The sequence below is a fragment of the Tinamus guttatus genome, unplaced genomic scaffold, assembly GCF_059628265.1.
Source record: "Tinamus guttatus ecotype Peru unplaced genomic scaffold, ASM5962826v1 Tinamus_guttatus_pri_ptg000027l, whole genome shotgun sequence".
Taxonomy (NCBI): Eukaryota; Metazoa; Chordata; class Aves; order Tinamiformes; family Tinamidae; genus Tinamus; species Tinamus guttatus.
In genome coordinates, this window is record NW_028288561.1 from 5,869,903 (window position 1) to 5,885,714 (window position 15,812).

General features: G+C 39.1%; 1 protein-coding gene across 1 annotated transcript; it reads left to right on the forward strand.

The window, feature by feature from the left end:
- Window positions 1-2,185: 2,185 nt before the first annotated feature.
- Window positions 2,186-7,696, forward strand: MTG2 (mitochondrial ribosome associated GTPase 2). The gene is made up of 6 exons (XM_088527706.1): window positions 2,186-2,359; window positions 3,369-3,516; window positions 4,172-4,287; window positions 4,896-5,114; window positions 6,403-6,541; window positions 6,897-7,696. The coding sequence occupies exons 1-6, from the start codon at window positions 2,186-2,188 to the stop codon at window positions 7,289-7,291; spliced, it is 1,191 nt and encodes a 396-aa protein (XP_088383832.1). The 3' UTR covers window positions 7,292-7,696.
- The last annotated feature ends 8,116 nt before the right edge of the window (window positions 7,697-15,812 follow it).

A 15,812-nucleotide genomic window follows, 5' to 3' on the forward strand; every position in this document is an offset into this window, starting at 1 on the left:
TATTGCTGCATATTGTACTAAGCTAAGAAAAACATCTGGCAGAACTCCAGTCTTAAATATGCTACTCCAAATTTTATAAATCGCATATGTATTTTTGTGCCAGACTTCCCAGGCTGGTAGCTGGCATCCTTCTTAATTCTGATTCTCCCATTGCTCTCATTCAGATTTTCCAGCAAGTGTTATAGCCATGAATATTATCACGTTTTTTGATTGACTGTTCCTACAGCTCCTCGTTACTTTTATTTTTATTTTGTAGCTCGATAAAAGTAGTTGAGAAGAAAAAATCCGTCCTTTTTGCAGTTAAACAACTAAATTCAGCTTTAATTCTGCAACCGTATTATGCAGAGAGGGGAGGGGTTGTTAATAGGGTCAAGCAGTAAGAGAAAACCTATAGAGGGAGAATTGAGAAATAAGAAATAGTGGCATGTAGAAGCCACTACAACTAAGAAAAGTCACTTTTATCCAGTTGAATACATTCTTATAAAGTGCTGAAGTTGAATAAAGCACTTTAAAAATGCTTATATAACTGCTAAATGAAGTACCGAATTTCTCAGTGGCAAAAGGCTAAGCTGGCTCTACTTCATGAGCATTTTTTAATGCAGGACTAAATTGAAAATTAGACTATAGAGTAAATATATCCTCTGCAGGCTTTTCTCCTTTTCTTTGTCTAAACTGCTATATTTATTGGATTTTGAATTCTGGTACTTCCTATTTTGGAAAACTAAGACCACAGGGAAAAGGAAACACCTCACATGTCGTTATTTTCTTTCCTGTGAAGGAGAAGTCTTTATATGGAACAGCCAGACAGTTTACTCTTAAATATTGTGCAAGCACTGCCCTTGATACATTAACACTTTTAATTGCTGATAAAATAGAAAACATGTTTCTTATTCAGTCCTTATTCCTCCCATCTTTCCTGCTGGTGTTTTCATACCAATAAGTACTCTCAAATATCAAGGAACAGAAAGGAAGTACAACCATATTCTTTATAATATATTAATAGTACAAGTAGCCAGAAGAATGCAATATTGCTGTTCGCCAACTTGGAAATACACCTTTTATGTGGTTTTTGAAAGTGCTGAAATGATACTTTTGAGAGGATACGAACAACACTTAAAACACAGCAACATCACATCGAGCTGAAATGTCTTACATTAAGAATTTCTTGAATGTTGTGTATATAATGTATTTGAAAGAGCACTTTGGAAATAGTTTGTACATTTATTTCCTAATTTATACATGATTTTTGGTGTTAATATTTTTAATTGTTAATAACAAAATGTTTATTTAATGTGTTGTCCATTTTTATGTATTAATGTGGAAAAAAAGTGATGCCAGCATTTTGACTTCTTCCATTAATTGTATCATCTTCTGTTTTGTAATACAGAATGCTTGAAAATTGTTTAGGTTAAAAATGATTGGAAAATGAAGTTGGTGGTACTTTTTTATGACAGGCTTCTGAATGGGAGGAGAAAAAAACAGGTGATAAGGGGAGGGTCCTTTATTAGTCTTTCTAGAAACAATGTTGCACCATGTTCCTCAAATTTTGGATGTGTGTCAAAGCTTATTAGATATAACAAGTTTGTCCCGGCTTTCAGACTCATTAAGCACTATTTGATGAGCAAACACTGTGCATACGCACAAGTGTCAATAGCCCTTGTTTTAATGGCTCACCTCACAGGTAACGTGGAGGAGAGAGTGAAGAGATGTATCCTCTGACTCATGGTGCACCGAAGCTTCCCTGAGAGGGGCAGAGGTAGAAAACAGGCCCCTTGGGTGGCATCTGCCTTATTTGAGATGCTGCAGCACAACCTCTGGGGCACAGTGAAGGTCTTCATGACCATGGTGGGCAGAAGGATGCCCTGGATTTCCACAGAGCGGAGCGATCACCAGGGCGCTTGTTGCCTTCACAAAACGATCACCCGGTGCGCACAACGCCCTTCTGTCACACAGTAACGACCGTGTCGCGAAGGGACCAGACCTGGGCGCGGGCGCGGCGCCCACCCGCTCCCGCCTGGCAACGCCTCCCCTCACGCCGCGCTTCCCGCCACGGCGCTTCCCGCCCAAGCAGCTGCGCATGCGCCGGCGGGCAGCGGCCACGGCTGCGGGGCGGGGCCCTAACGGCCGCACGTCACGGGACGTCTCGTGACGTCACGGGTGCGTGCCCGGGGGTGCCGCGCCCGCCATGCTGCTGTGGCGGCGGCTCGTGGTGGGCGGCCGGGCGCCGCGGGCAGCCCCGCTCCTCGGCGTGTTCCTGGGCGCCCCGCGCTGCCGCCCGCCGCCCTTCTCCACGAGCGGCGCGCGAGGCGCCAAGAGCCGGCGGTTCGCGCAGAAGAGAGCCCTGACGGAGCGGCAGCTGGTGAGTCCCGCCGCAGACGGGCCGGGTCCGTGTTGGGGGAGCGGCCGTTTGTTTTGTTGGTCCTCACGGTGATAAAAGACACACTTCTGAGGTGAATATATATATATATATACACATACATATATATATATTCTGGAGTTCAGTCAACTTTTTGAATGTTTAGGAAATCTACTTCTCATGTGGAGGTGTTGGTGCTCAGAGTTAGGTGTTTCCTAGCCCAGACATACAGACTTGGAGGAAATGAGCCTTATGCAGTCTCAAAATTAAAACCTTGTTTTGTTTTTCACTTTGGGGGCTTCCGTAGTTGCTAGGCTGACTTATGTGTTATGCCTGATAAGCTGCACAATCTAGGACGTTTTCATGTGGTTCCTTTCCAATTTAAGTTTCACATGAACTCTCATTTACTAATTCTTTAAATAACAAGTTCCGGTAGTTCACTATCTTGCCGTATGGTGGTGCTAAATACTTTCCTAACAGGGTCTTTTAAAGCAGTCAGGAATTGTAATGTAGCTTTATTTATTCAGAAATTATGTTTCTTTTCAGATGAATATCTATACTGCAATACTTCACCTGCACATACTATTCAGACCACCTTATTAGAAAATGATATTGTTCAATCTCATCGTGAAGTCCAAGCTGTGGAATCTGTGTGCCTCTGCATGCATGCTCACCCTTTCTCTTTTTGGTCTGCCATGTAAATAGTCTCATGCATGCATGTGAAAATACATCTGCAGTATTTTCCTTTGGGAATTCCAGAACCCTTCTCAAAGCCAGGATCCAGAAATTTCTTTACACCATGTCTTCTTTACCCCCTGTGCAACTGACTGCTATATACAAAGTATTTCTCTGCTTATTCTCTTTGCAAATATCTTCTGTTCTTTGTTTTTGCTACTACTCATAATTCTTTTAAGTTTGAAACATGCGTTAATTTAATCATCTAATATGCAGACTTGTTGGAGGATGGCTTATAAATTGCACTGAAGTGGTACAAAATCCATCCCTGTTGCAGACACGATATTTTGTGGATCATCGGAAAGTGCGAGTGATTGGAGGACATGGCGGAGGAGGGGGCCATTCTTTTTATAGTGAGCCCAGAAAAGAATTTGGAGGTCCTGATGGTGGAAACGGAGGTGATGGGGGTCATGTCATTTTCAAAGGTAAAAAATCCCAAGTCTGTTTTGTTTCCTGCTGTCTCATCCTTTAAAAATCCCCATTGCCCCACCAATCAACCAAACCAACCCAACAACCCAGTGCTGGAGTGTTGGTAGCTGGTAAATTTAAGTGTGAGAGATCTGAAATGTTTCTCCGCAAACTGTCTTTGCTTTTTAAGCCTTGTGATAAGCTGTGGTAACAGGGACAACTTAAATGACCCTGATAGCCTTAGAAGAATCACCTAAAAAGTGTTTGGAGAGACAAGGTAATTCAGAAACATTATATCTGCTCGTCTCTGCCTTTGTTATGGTAAGGCTAAAACCCATTGCGTTTTACTTTCAGGTTAACTAAATCTTCTTCCACTCCAGTCTGCTGCAAAATCTGCTAATCTGGCAAGCGCATTTTCTCGAGTATTTTGTAATAGGTGCATAGACTTTGGAATGACCAGTTTATAAAAAAGGTGATCAATAAACCTAAGCTGATCAATAAAGATGTGGAAACTTCATCATAACTTATATTAATAGTAGTCTTTCCTGCTTTTATTGTTGAAGCAGTGAATAGGATGTGTATTACTACAGTATTTGTAAAGAGAAAGAACAGGCAATAGGTTGTTCCTCTATGAAAATGACGTGTTTAAAATCTGTATGTTTTGCTTTACAGCTGACCGCCAAATCAAATCACTTTCTTCAATCCTCCCCTTCTATCAAGGCTTTCATGGACAGAAAGGAGGAAGCAAAAACTGCTATGGATCCAACGGTGCATACATGTACGTTAAAGTAAGTTAAGGTTGTTAAGAGTAAACACCGCAGATTCCCAAGCTGGATGATGTAGTTGTGAGAAAAATCGCTTGTGTGTACATTTTTACAGGGACTTTTGCATTTCATCTCCAGAGCTGGTTGGCACATGCAGAGATCCAGCTGCTTTAACTAGTCATAAAAGCCCCGCTTCCTTGGCAGGTGCATCTGGCCAGAACAAACACAGTTTTACTTTCAGGGCTCACTTGCCTAATATTTTCAGAACAAAGAACCTGCTAAATAGGAGCAGACTTTATTGTTTCATGTTTTCTTTTTTTAAACATATCCTGTTTGGTGCGTAGGTGTACTGTGTTTCTAAAGTCACGACTATAATTAGATACCTGTGGTTACAAAGGCAGAAAACAGGGCTGTTAAAGTTCTGATGAAGTGTAGATGTCTGACAGTGGTGTTTGGGTTCAGAACATGAGCTTCATGAATTACACTTGTCATTTTGGATTCTTTCAGATCCCTGCTTCAGAATAGAGAGGGTGTTTTTTTTGTTTTTTGTTTTTTTAATCTAAAGTCAGCTGGCAAAGGGTCTGATGAGATAGTTCGGCTACAGTATTGTTTGTATTTGCCTGTATTTTCAGGTCCCTGTAGGTACATTGGTTAAGGAGGATGGGAAAGTTGTGGCTGACTTCACTCGACATGGTGAAGAGTATGTTGCTGCTTATGGGGGAGCTGGAGGAAAAGGTAATCGCTTTTTTCTTTCCAATGAGAACCGAGCTCCAACCTTCTTTACTCCTGGAGAGCCAGGCCAGGAAAGAGTCCTCCACTTGGAACTCAAGACAACAGCACATGCAGGATTGGTGAGTATTAATGTGGTTCTTCACCTTTATCTTTGCAATATGATGCCTGACTGATGGAAGAAATAATGTTTTATAGCATTTTATTACCCTTCTGTCTTGCTTGTCCAGAGATGCAGCTCAATGCTTTCTTGCTGTTATTTGGTGAAAGGCTGTCCAGAGTGATTTGCAGAGCTGTCATTCTTTTGCTACTTGATCTCATCCTATTTCTGCTAAAATCAACAGTAGCTATAGGAGAACAATGCACAAGATTCATCACTGATTAGTAGACTCACTGATGATGTACAATGGGTTGTCTGCAGATGGACAGTCTGGAGAGTTCTTCTAAACGAGTCATTGTGTTATGTGCTTTTTTTTTTTTTTTTTTTTTTTTTTTTTTTTTTTAAAAAAAAAGCACTTTGATAAAGGCCAAGTCATTTCTATCTCATCTTTTTTTTTTTTTCTTCCTCCAAATACCGAACATTTGACTTTCTTTGTTCTAGGTTTAACATTCTGTAAAATGAAAATACCAAGTCAATTTTCTTTTTTTAAATATGGAAATATTTTGATCCTGGCTATTAGAATTGTGCAAGTGCTCTTATGGTAATGCCATAACTGCACAATAACTGTTTGGTGTAGGAGAATTTTGCAGATTTCTTTAGAGACAAAGAAAGGAGTTAGCAATAATGGATCAATGCACTTAATTCTGTGTCAAAGTGAATACCTTGTCCAGTTGTGTGTGTTGGTTTGTTTGTTTTTTTTGTTTTTTTGGTTTTTTTTTTTACAATTTGGAAATTTGAGTTGATGCAGAGTTCTGTACTCTGACAATAATTCTGAGTATCTGATACCAGCAGAAAGAAAAAATCTGGTCTGTGTTCATCTGGGTGATATTGGCCCTCCGTATATGTCAGAATTCAGACATTGGATATCCAAAAGTAACTTTGTTTCTAGGATTGGTTTGTTTAAATAGTTATGCGTTAAAACTCTGAGAGCTCTGTAAAATCCCAAGCCTACAGGTGTTCTGGTTATTTATAGGCGAAATAATATTACTGATTCAGTGAGGGGCAAAGCGAATTCTGGATTTTTGGTGAAAAGAAGAAACCACCTGCAGTTGGTAAAGAGAAATAAAAGATAAAGACTGTAACAATTTCATTGCATCAATTCAGAGGAAAAAGTTTTTATGGTATACTGTTTTGAATTTGAAGAGAATATGTACTTATGTGTTATACAAAAGAGAATTAGAATGACCCTTTTATTTTTATTGGGATTAACATGAAACTGTGACTTTACTAAACTAATGTTCGTATTCCAGGTGGGTTTTCCCAATGCTGGGAAATCATCGCTTTTGAGAGCAATCTCCAATGCAAAGCCAGCAGTGGCTGCCTACCCATTCACAACCCTAAACCCTCATGTTGGCATTGTTCACTATGAGGACTATGAGCAAGTAGCAGGTAAGAGTTAGCAGGAACAAGTAGCAGGTAAGAATAAAATAAAGCAAATCTCTATACTTCTTGCTTGTTCTAAAAAAACTTCCAACCTAATGTAGCAACGCAATATTTAAAATACATTTCATGTTCACTTGTATGTGCCCTTAATAGTGAACTATGGATCTGTATTCTGTTTCCACTGAAATAATCTATTTTGGGGAGCTATAAAGGATACATAACTTAGTATCTTATGACTGCTGTGTTTTGTACTACATTGATGCATTGATCTGTAATTCTAAAAGTAATCACAGGACATTAAAACAACTTGGTAGATGTTTTTAAATGTGTTGGAGTCACTGTGTAATTTCTCTCACTGTAGTTGCTGATATTCCTGGCCTAATAAGAGGTGCTCATCAAAACAGGGGCCTCGGGATGGCCTTCCTAAGGCACATTGAACGCTGTCGTTTTCTCCTGTACGTGGTGGATTTGTCTGAATCTCAGCCTTGGATTCAGCTACAAGACTTAAAATATGAACTGGAACAATATAGAAAAGGACTGTCCAAGATTCCATGTGTTGTCATTGGGAATAAGATTGACCTTGCCCAGTCCAGGATTAATTTGCCACTTCTCAGAGAACAAGTAGATGACCGGGTCATTGCGTTGTCTGCACTGACAGGTGACAACCTAGAGGAATTATTGCTGCATTTGAAAGAACTGTATGACAGTTATGTGAAAAGAGAACAATCACAAGGGAAAAGCCCAATCAAATGGTAGGACGCAGAACTACAGTGAGCCATAATGGAGGGGAAAATATCATAATTTGATGGATTAGATGACATCTTCCTTTTAAATGCATGGAGTGCAGTGTATGGATTTACTCTGGACTGCTCTGTTAGAAAGCTGCTTGTTTTGCTTCCCTTTGAAGTCTCTCAGGCATTTTGCAACAAAATACGGAAGTTGTAATAATGACGGTTGTCAATTTCCAGTTCCACGTCCAGGATCCCCTCTGGCATTAGACAGATACCTGCGGAATGAAGCATGCTATCTCGTGGAACTGATTGAAACTCAGGATCTGCAGGCCATGTTGACTTGCTTTTCTGAGTTGGAACAAAGTGACTTCTCAGTGTCATTAATCAAAAAATCTAAATAAAAATAAGCTGATCTTTTATCTGTCTGTCTTTATGATATAACCACCTTTATTCATTTCTTCTCTTAAATTTTTTTTCCCCTCCCCTCAGAGGGGAGACAGCTGCTCTCTGCCTTTAGGGAGGAGTGTGAAACAGCTATAATTAATGATGAAAATATTTCCTTGCTAGTATAAATAAATTATCTTTTTGCTACTGTAAATGGTATCAAAGATTGGTAAAATATAACATGGCACCAGAAATATTTCAGGAATAAACAGTGGTATGAACAAATTGAATTGCCAATGAGTACGAGCACCTGGTTCATGATTTGTGTTCCTCAACCCCCTTCTGCTGCTTAGGGGAAGAGCAGCAGCGCTGGCTGCTAGGGCTGTGCATCAATACCCGTGTGTCTGTGGAGGTCAGAGCCACCTGTGCATGAGAAATGTCTCACCAGGTTTCTGCATGCAGTGTGAGGTATGACATTGCACACTTAAGTCCAGGAAGAAATATTTTTGGGTTCCTCCCAGCTGAACACTTTTGTGCAGAGCAGACCAATTCTCACAGAGCAAGGAAATAGCTTTGAAAGCAGTTTTATTCTGAAAAATAAAAACTACATTTTGTCTGTGGCTATGGATCAAGAGGCGCCACTGCTAATAGAGAGGACTCTGTTATATGTATCATGTCTATGCAAATTCCTGAATGCAAAATGCCAATATAACTTCACTGTATTGTCTTCTGCAGGCTCTCTTGCTAACTGGGCTTATTGGTACAGTGACATCTGTAATGACAGGTTAATGTTGGGATCAGAGGGTAGGTGTGTTGCAGGTGTGCGACTTAATGAGTTATTAATTGGGTGGTAGGTAGAACATAAAAAGGGAGCACAAAGGCTGCTGGAATGCTAATGTGTTATTTGAACAGTTAACTCTGGGGTGTGGATTAAAAGACAATAAATATGTGTTTGGGCTTATTTTTTTCTAAGAAAAGAATATACTCTATGTATACATAGTATTTTTTTCAAACTGTAAGATTGATACTGGAAACTCATATTTTAGGGGAGATTGTGTCTTGCAATATGGAGATATGCATAAAAGTTACAAGAGGAGAGACTTTTTGAGAGAGAGAGAGAGAGAGAGAAAAAATCTTTACTGGACCAGCAGGATCGTATGTGTGCACGGAGAATGGTTCAGCTTTCAGCTCCAATAGGACTACAGCCTGGTCACTACCCTAAAAGCTCTGTTTTCATTTTGAAACTATGGACATTTTGTCCACTTCCATTAATAATGAAATTCACTATCATTGTGCAGATGGCTCTGCTATAAATTAAAACCTTGTCCCTGAATTGCTGCTGCCTGGTCTTTAAAGAACAGTCTTTTTTTTTTTTTTTTTTTTTTTTTTCCTGTGTGTCTTCCATACGGCAGCTTCCAATGCTATTCCCTGTTAAGAATTTTCCTTGTCTTGTTAAATAGGGATTAATTGTACCTGCACTGAAGAGGTCTGAAAAGACTGAAGTTATTAATATTTGGATGGCAGGTTATGTATGTGTGCCAGTAATGATAAGGGGAGGCTGGGCAACTATCTTGATAATAAAACCAAGCTACCTTCACACTGCACCCTTTTTTTTTTTTTTCCCCTCTTTGCAGTTCTGAGACTTATTATGTGGTATGTGCCAATTTTTCTGAGACATAAAATATAGCTGGCAAGACAAAGGCAGAGAGATCTTTATCAAGCTTGTTTTAATATTGAGATTGTGTTTGTCCTTCATTTTCCCCCTGAGAGTAGTTTTTCATCTCCTCTTTCCTGATTGAGATAAGAGTTGTCCAAGGAGGAAGCCTTAACAGCATCTGATTCTGTCATCAACCTTTTTTCCTCTGTGCTTGTTTATGTGCAATACTGCTTTGGTTTTTTGAAATGTGCATTTCTTGGGCTCTGTTCTTAACATATTACTGTAATTCTGCACCACGAAGATAGAAATACACATGTATTGTATATTTCCTTTGGAGTGAAAAGAATAGCTATGCTATCAAATCATATAGTTATGGCTTAATACCTTAATCATATCTACTTGCTTAATTTCAGTAAGAGGAAATGGATATGACTGGTTACTTTGTTGCAAGTCATTTTATTCTGCTACCATTCTATTGACTTTAATTGGAGTCACTCTGGTATAATGCAGTGGTGACCCAGGTAATTTTTAATTTTATTTCTTTTTTTTTTTTTCTTCTGAATATAGCACTGCAGTATGTGCAAATATTGTTACTTTGTTGTGGTTATTAGGTAAAATAAGCACAAGGCTTTTCATTTGTTATGTCTTATCCATATATGCTGAAAATGTTTTGTACAGACTAAATTACCTTTTGAAATGTATGCTTTAGAAATGCACTTAGATCCAGGCATTAACACTGAAAAACAGGACTGAAAACTAACTGTAGAACAAATACATCTTTTGTTACTCAGATCTTCAATTTGGGGTCTTTTTAACTTTGTAACTGGAGAAATACATGGTCAATAAAGACATAGATGAGAGTATTTTAGGAAATAAGGAAGATATTTTGGGGAAAATATCTTCGGTTTTGGAGTCTTTTTCATGTATGAAGAAACTTGGTCATAATTGTTAAGTTACCGCATTTTGGTTGTGACACTTTGTTCCTCGGTGCTTATTTACCATTGAGATTGGAACATCAGTGTTTTCCAAAGGCACGTGAATCCCCATCCAGTGTATCCTTTGTACACACACTAATCAGGCGTGGATAGAAGTTAGACATGCACTGTCTAAAGCCAGGTGAATGAATCTTCCACTAAATGTGGAAAATGCTTATGAAGAAAAATATTTGCATGAGGCGATATAATTAACTAAAACTATTTGTCAAGAAGACATCTGTGATATTACAGATGAAGTATCCATATTTTGATTATCTTATTCATGAAATCATACTCTTTTGTAGCTATTCATTTCCTGTTGTTTTTCTCTATCACAAATTGGGATGATTAGTTTGGCCAGCTAGTTTGCTTTGGCCAGACAGGACACACATTTGTCACATTTAAAAAATAACCTGGTAAAAGGTCACTGTATTAAATCAACATTTTTTACAGGGTTGTTTTGGAAAATGTTTATTTTCTCCATTTACCCACCACCACGCCAGACATGGAATGGGAGTTTCAAACATTAGTGCAAGTAAACAATCACTGGGAGAGTGAGCAATGTCTAGAAAAACAAGAACCAGTAGCATTTAGTAGCTTCCCTGCCAGAAGTTGTGATTCTGAAGCTTGCCAGTCTATGCAACAGGCTAAGTCCTTATATTAGTTTTGTTTCCCAGAGGTCTTGATGGCCCCTGTAACCATAGATGTAAAAAACATTTTTTGTTTTGGTAAGTTAACTTCCCTGTGTTTCTAAATCAGCGGAAAAAATCTAACTTCGTTAACTAACACCAAGAAAGTGGCTTTGAGCGATGAATATGTTTTCCTGCTTGACCCAAGCAACTTGCTCAATCGCTTTTGTTATTTTTGTTTTTCTAGATAGCTTGTACAAATATAATTTATAACCATACATGCATTTACATTTGTAGCTTCAGTGGGCTTCATCTTGAAGTACAGGATGAAAATACACAACTCGCTGAAGAGATGCTCAGTTCTACATGGTGCATCACATCTGCCTTCCCCTCTTGTAAGGTATTGTACTTTTTCAGGGTCAATTTTGCCTTTTTCATGATATTGCAGTCTCTTCGAGGATATTAGCATTATTAGAGCTAACTCTTTCTTTCCTGAAAGAAAATCAGGACTTTTTCCCCAGTAAATAAGAATTTATTTGCAGATTGATGGCAAAAATTGCCGTGTGAACATGTACGGCTTATTAACTGGTGCTGCTAATTCATGTAGATCATTGTTTGTTCATTAAAGGCTCTAAAGACAAAGTGATTTTTAATGCTTACTAAATGTATTCCAGTGGCTTAGAAAATTGATCAAGACAGAACAGTTCCATAATTGTATATTCACCCCAAATGAACAGTGCTACATAAGTTAATTTCATAAATTTCCTAGTCCGAAACAAAATCAATAATACATTTGAGTAATCAGATCACTTGATGAATGAGTGCACAGTATGAAATTTGCTTCTAGTGAATATTCAAGCTAAGAAGTAGCTTTTGCCTCCAATTTATGCTAGTAAAGGCTGAGTGCTTATATGTTACTGGAGACAATGATTACAGAGAGTCATGAACGTAACAATATAAAGAAGGAACTTGTTCAAAGTTGGTCAGAAATTTTTATACTGCTCTTTTCCGATAGATAATATATCCATATTCTAACGCATCCTGTGTGATCCTGTCGGCACACGAGTACCTCATCGGAGCTGCTTGTGTAGTTCACATTTAAGCTTAGTCAAATTTGTGCTGTGCTGCTTTGGTGTGGGGGCGGCGTTATTCTGCTGTGTTATTTGCTGATTTGACGCCTTGTCCTGCCACTTCTATGAATGATTACTATTAATCAGATTGGTTGATTATTGGTTGTTTTTCCTGTTTTCAGTCTGTTCGGTGCCTGAGTTCAGGCCTCCCTCACGTCAGGATGACGTGAGGTACCGAGTCATGTCAATTGGGCTTCTAGTTCTTCAACAGAAATTACTCAGCTACCTACATTCTCGGTGTTTTTGAGATGGTGACTTTGAAACTGAGCTCAGAAGCACATGGGATTTCTGAGGGGAAGTCTCTAAAGGATTTCAGCTTTTTATCCTTTTGAAACAGATGAAAACATTTGAGCATCTTTGATTCCAGTCTTCTGTCTAATGTAGAAGTAGCTATGTGTCAGCATTCTCCTGCCGATGTAGTTCTATCAAATACTTCTAAACCTTCGTGTAGATTAAAAATAATAACAGAAATACTAGGGGCTCTTCCTACTTGTTATTTCCATAAAATCTGTTGAACAGTGGCTTAATTCCTAGTTCTGTGAGGTCTTAACTTTGGCTTTGTGCATGTACTGTAAATGCTATTATTTTATCCCAGTATATTTTGAATACATGCTCAATCAGAGATATTAAACAGTGCTTTAGCTGTAATAGTTTGTTGAATTTGTGCTTCCTAGAGTGTAAATTTTATTCTTAATGGAGGGTAACCGCTCTGTTTTGTCAATCTGTCATTAATTCTTGAACACTGTAGGGTGTACGTGCAACCTTGTGTTCAAGGAATTCTATATGCAGCTCCCATATTGTTTGTTGTTCAAAAACCAGCGCCTAAGAACCAAAAGCTGTATGTTAACTGTTACTTAATTCATAATGGCTGAAGTATTTTCCAGAATTGTCCTGCTAGCAGAGAGCTGCTGTTCATGAATGCTTAGAGATATCCAGAATAAGATAGTTAAGGACTTCGCAAACAGCTTTTCTTCAGTGTTAACTGTGCTGCTAAGTCCTTAGATGATATGTTAAAAATAATTCACCCATCCCAAATGCATTTTTGTGCTTAAAAGAAAGCCTGATATTTAGTTGTGGGCACAGTCTACTTATAAAAACTTCAGTTTGTTGTTGTGAATCTTGCAGTTACATGCACAGAATGGATTCTGTTGTCTGTACACACATAACACCTTTATTCTCTTTCCTTGCCATCTCTTTGTATGATCATTGTATACCAAGGCAGGGGGCCTTGGGAGTTATTGACAGCTATTTGCTGTGTAAGAAAAGCCTTTACAACACAGCACAAAACTCCAGCTAGGCACATCTGAGTCACTTTATAAAATTGTATTGGGTGGTAGAATTTCACAAATGGAAAAATAATAGTCTTGTTCTTCCCCCACAAATGCACACGCGCAGCCCTACCTCTAATGTTTGCTAATTGGATTAAGTACTGGTCCTGTTGTGCACTCGGACTGTACAAGCAGCTCGTAAATTATGGAGTAAAAACGTGTGACCTATAAATACGTGGTAACGAGCAGTGCTCGTGCATCCTGGGCTATAGCGATAGACACGGTGGGGATTTAGTGAGTCACCAGCATTCCTGAGCTCACAGGAGAGGTTTACACACAGACCTGGGTTTCCTGCCTTCGAGCTACGTACATGTCGCCCTTCCCAGGAGCCCGCGGGTTTGGTTTAAGTTAATGCCACTGACACAGTTTGCTATCCCAATAAAATGGTGGCACCAGGTTACAGCTGTGCCTGACACCCTGCAGCTTTCCTGATTGCTTTTCTAAAAACTGTAATTCCCTAATCCTGCAAAAGCAGCGATATTGGTAGAAAAAGATGTTGTGAAATGGAGTGGAAGAAAGGAATAGATTCAACTCAAGGTTAAGTGAGCACCTTAGTGCTGTGAGATCCCACTATCCACGTAGACCTTGCATGATAAAGGCTAGTTTTGTAATAATGCAAGAAACCCAGGGAGCCTTTGCATTCTGTGGCAGTTATCCAGCATGGCTAGTAACATGCTTCATTCTCTGCCTGCTATTCCAGCCTCTGAAGTGAAGGTAATGCTCCTGTTCCATCTGTTTGCAGAACAAGCTCTGGAATGTGAGGGGTTCACTTCCACAAGCAGGTCAGTACTTCCAAGTTGTGTTGGTACCATGGTTGTGCATGGGAAACTAGGGTTGTGAAAAATTAATCCTCTCTTAGAAATTGTGTTGCTAAACTAATGTCTAGTAGAGATACCACCCTAGTGTCTTTCTATCCCTGTACTGCTATGAAAATTAATATTTATTTGCAAACATGGAAGGAAATCATTAGCATTCTTTCAAATCAAAATATAATCACATCTTTCTGATTTCGAAGATTCTCTCTCAGCAAATTTCATTAATTATCCCAGACAGGTGTTTTTCAACAAAAGCTCCTTCTTGTGCTGTCCCTTCTCTAGCCTCCTACTTGAGCTAATGAAGCTTCAGCGACGTCTCTGCAACAATGGAGCAATTTATATAACTACAGGTTAGAGAGAACGAATAAGGAATCGTAATTGAGGAAGGGTGTTGGAGAGAGGCAGCGGGAGCAAAGTTCTCCTGTGTGTGTAAAGAGATATCTCATTATTGGTGATTAGGGAGGAAGCATTGCAGAGCCAGAAGGAAAGTAGCTGTGCTGAAAAATGTTCTTTCATAGCGTATTGATATGCACTCACTGCTCTAGGAAAGGACCAGAGACCTGGTAACTCTAATTGCTGCCTTTGCATCCTCCAGTTTATGGAGTGTAGGTTTGTGTTAAGGGAACTGCCATTCCCTCCAAACATGACTTACAGTAAGTTACTTAGTCTGATTCTTTAAAAAACCTCTCGATACAATTTTCAGCTGCATTTACTTTGTTTACTAGCACTCCATGTATAAACTGGATACTTCTGCCTGGAAATAACTCTCTTCTTCCTCTGTGCCTATGGGCTTCTGCAAGTACCTGTTGCATTTGCTTGACTATGGCAAGCCTTTTTACATAGTTTTTGAAAAAAGGACCTGATTGTGCAGTTTTCTGCCTGTAAGGTAGAAATGGGACATTTTTAACAGCTGTGGTTTCAAATATATGAGGGCAGACCATGCAGAATGGGACCTATTTCTATTTTGAAACCAATTTAGCATAGTTTTAATAGATGCTTGGCCTCTTCTGTATTTCTGAGACCTTGCCCTGGCCATTGGAAAATCATGTAGGATGGTTTCTTATTTTTAAGCTTAAAGGAAGATAATAAAATCCTTTTTTTCTGAATAATAAGAACGTGGAGAAGGTAATCATTGTTTAGTGCCAGACAGTAAAAAGAGAGACAATAATTCCTCCATCATTTTCCTTTAGAATAATGTAACTGCTGGCAGCTTTTCTATAACCCGAACAAATGATCTGGTGGTCCTATCTCTCTCTCTGAACAAATGGAAAGACTCACAGCTGGGAACTAGAAATTTGTTCGTATTGCTAATTTGTCTTTTTTAAGCAGACGAGTGCATTTTGAGCCCCAAGTAGATTTAATGATAACATAACCTTTTCAGATCTAAACAGTGTGAAACATGTTCTGTGAAAGAACTAGTCTTGGAAAGAATTAAGGGCTTTGCTTTCACCAAATTAATGTTAATGGAGTTAATGTGCTATCAGGACTTGCTAATCAGTGGTAAGAGAAATCTAGCTGTCTGAGGAGCTTGCTGGGGGGTTGGCTGGTTGGGTTTTTTTCCAAACACAAAGACTTTAACTGTATCCTCAGACAAATCTGTAGGTACTTGGCTTTTCAAATGGATGTGTA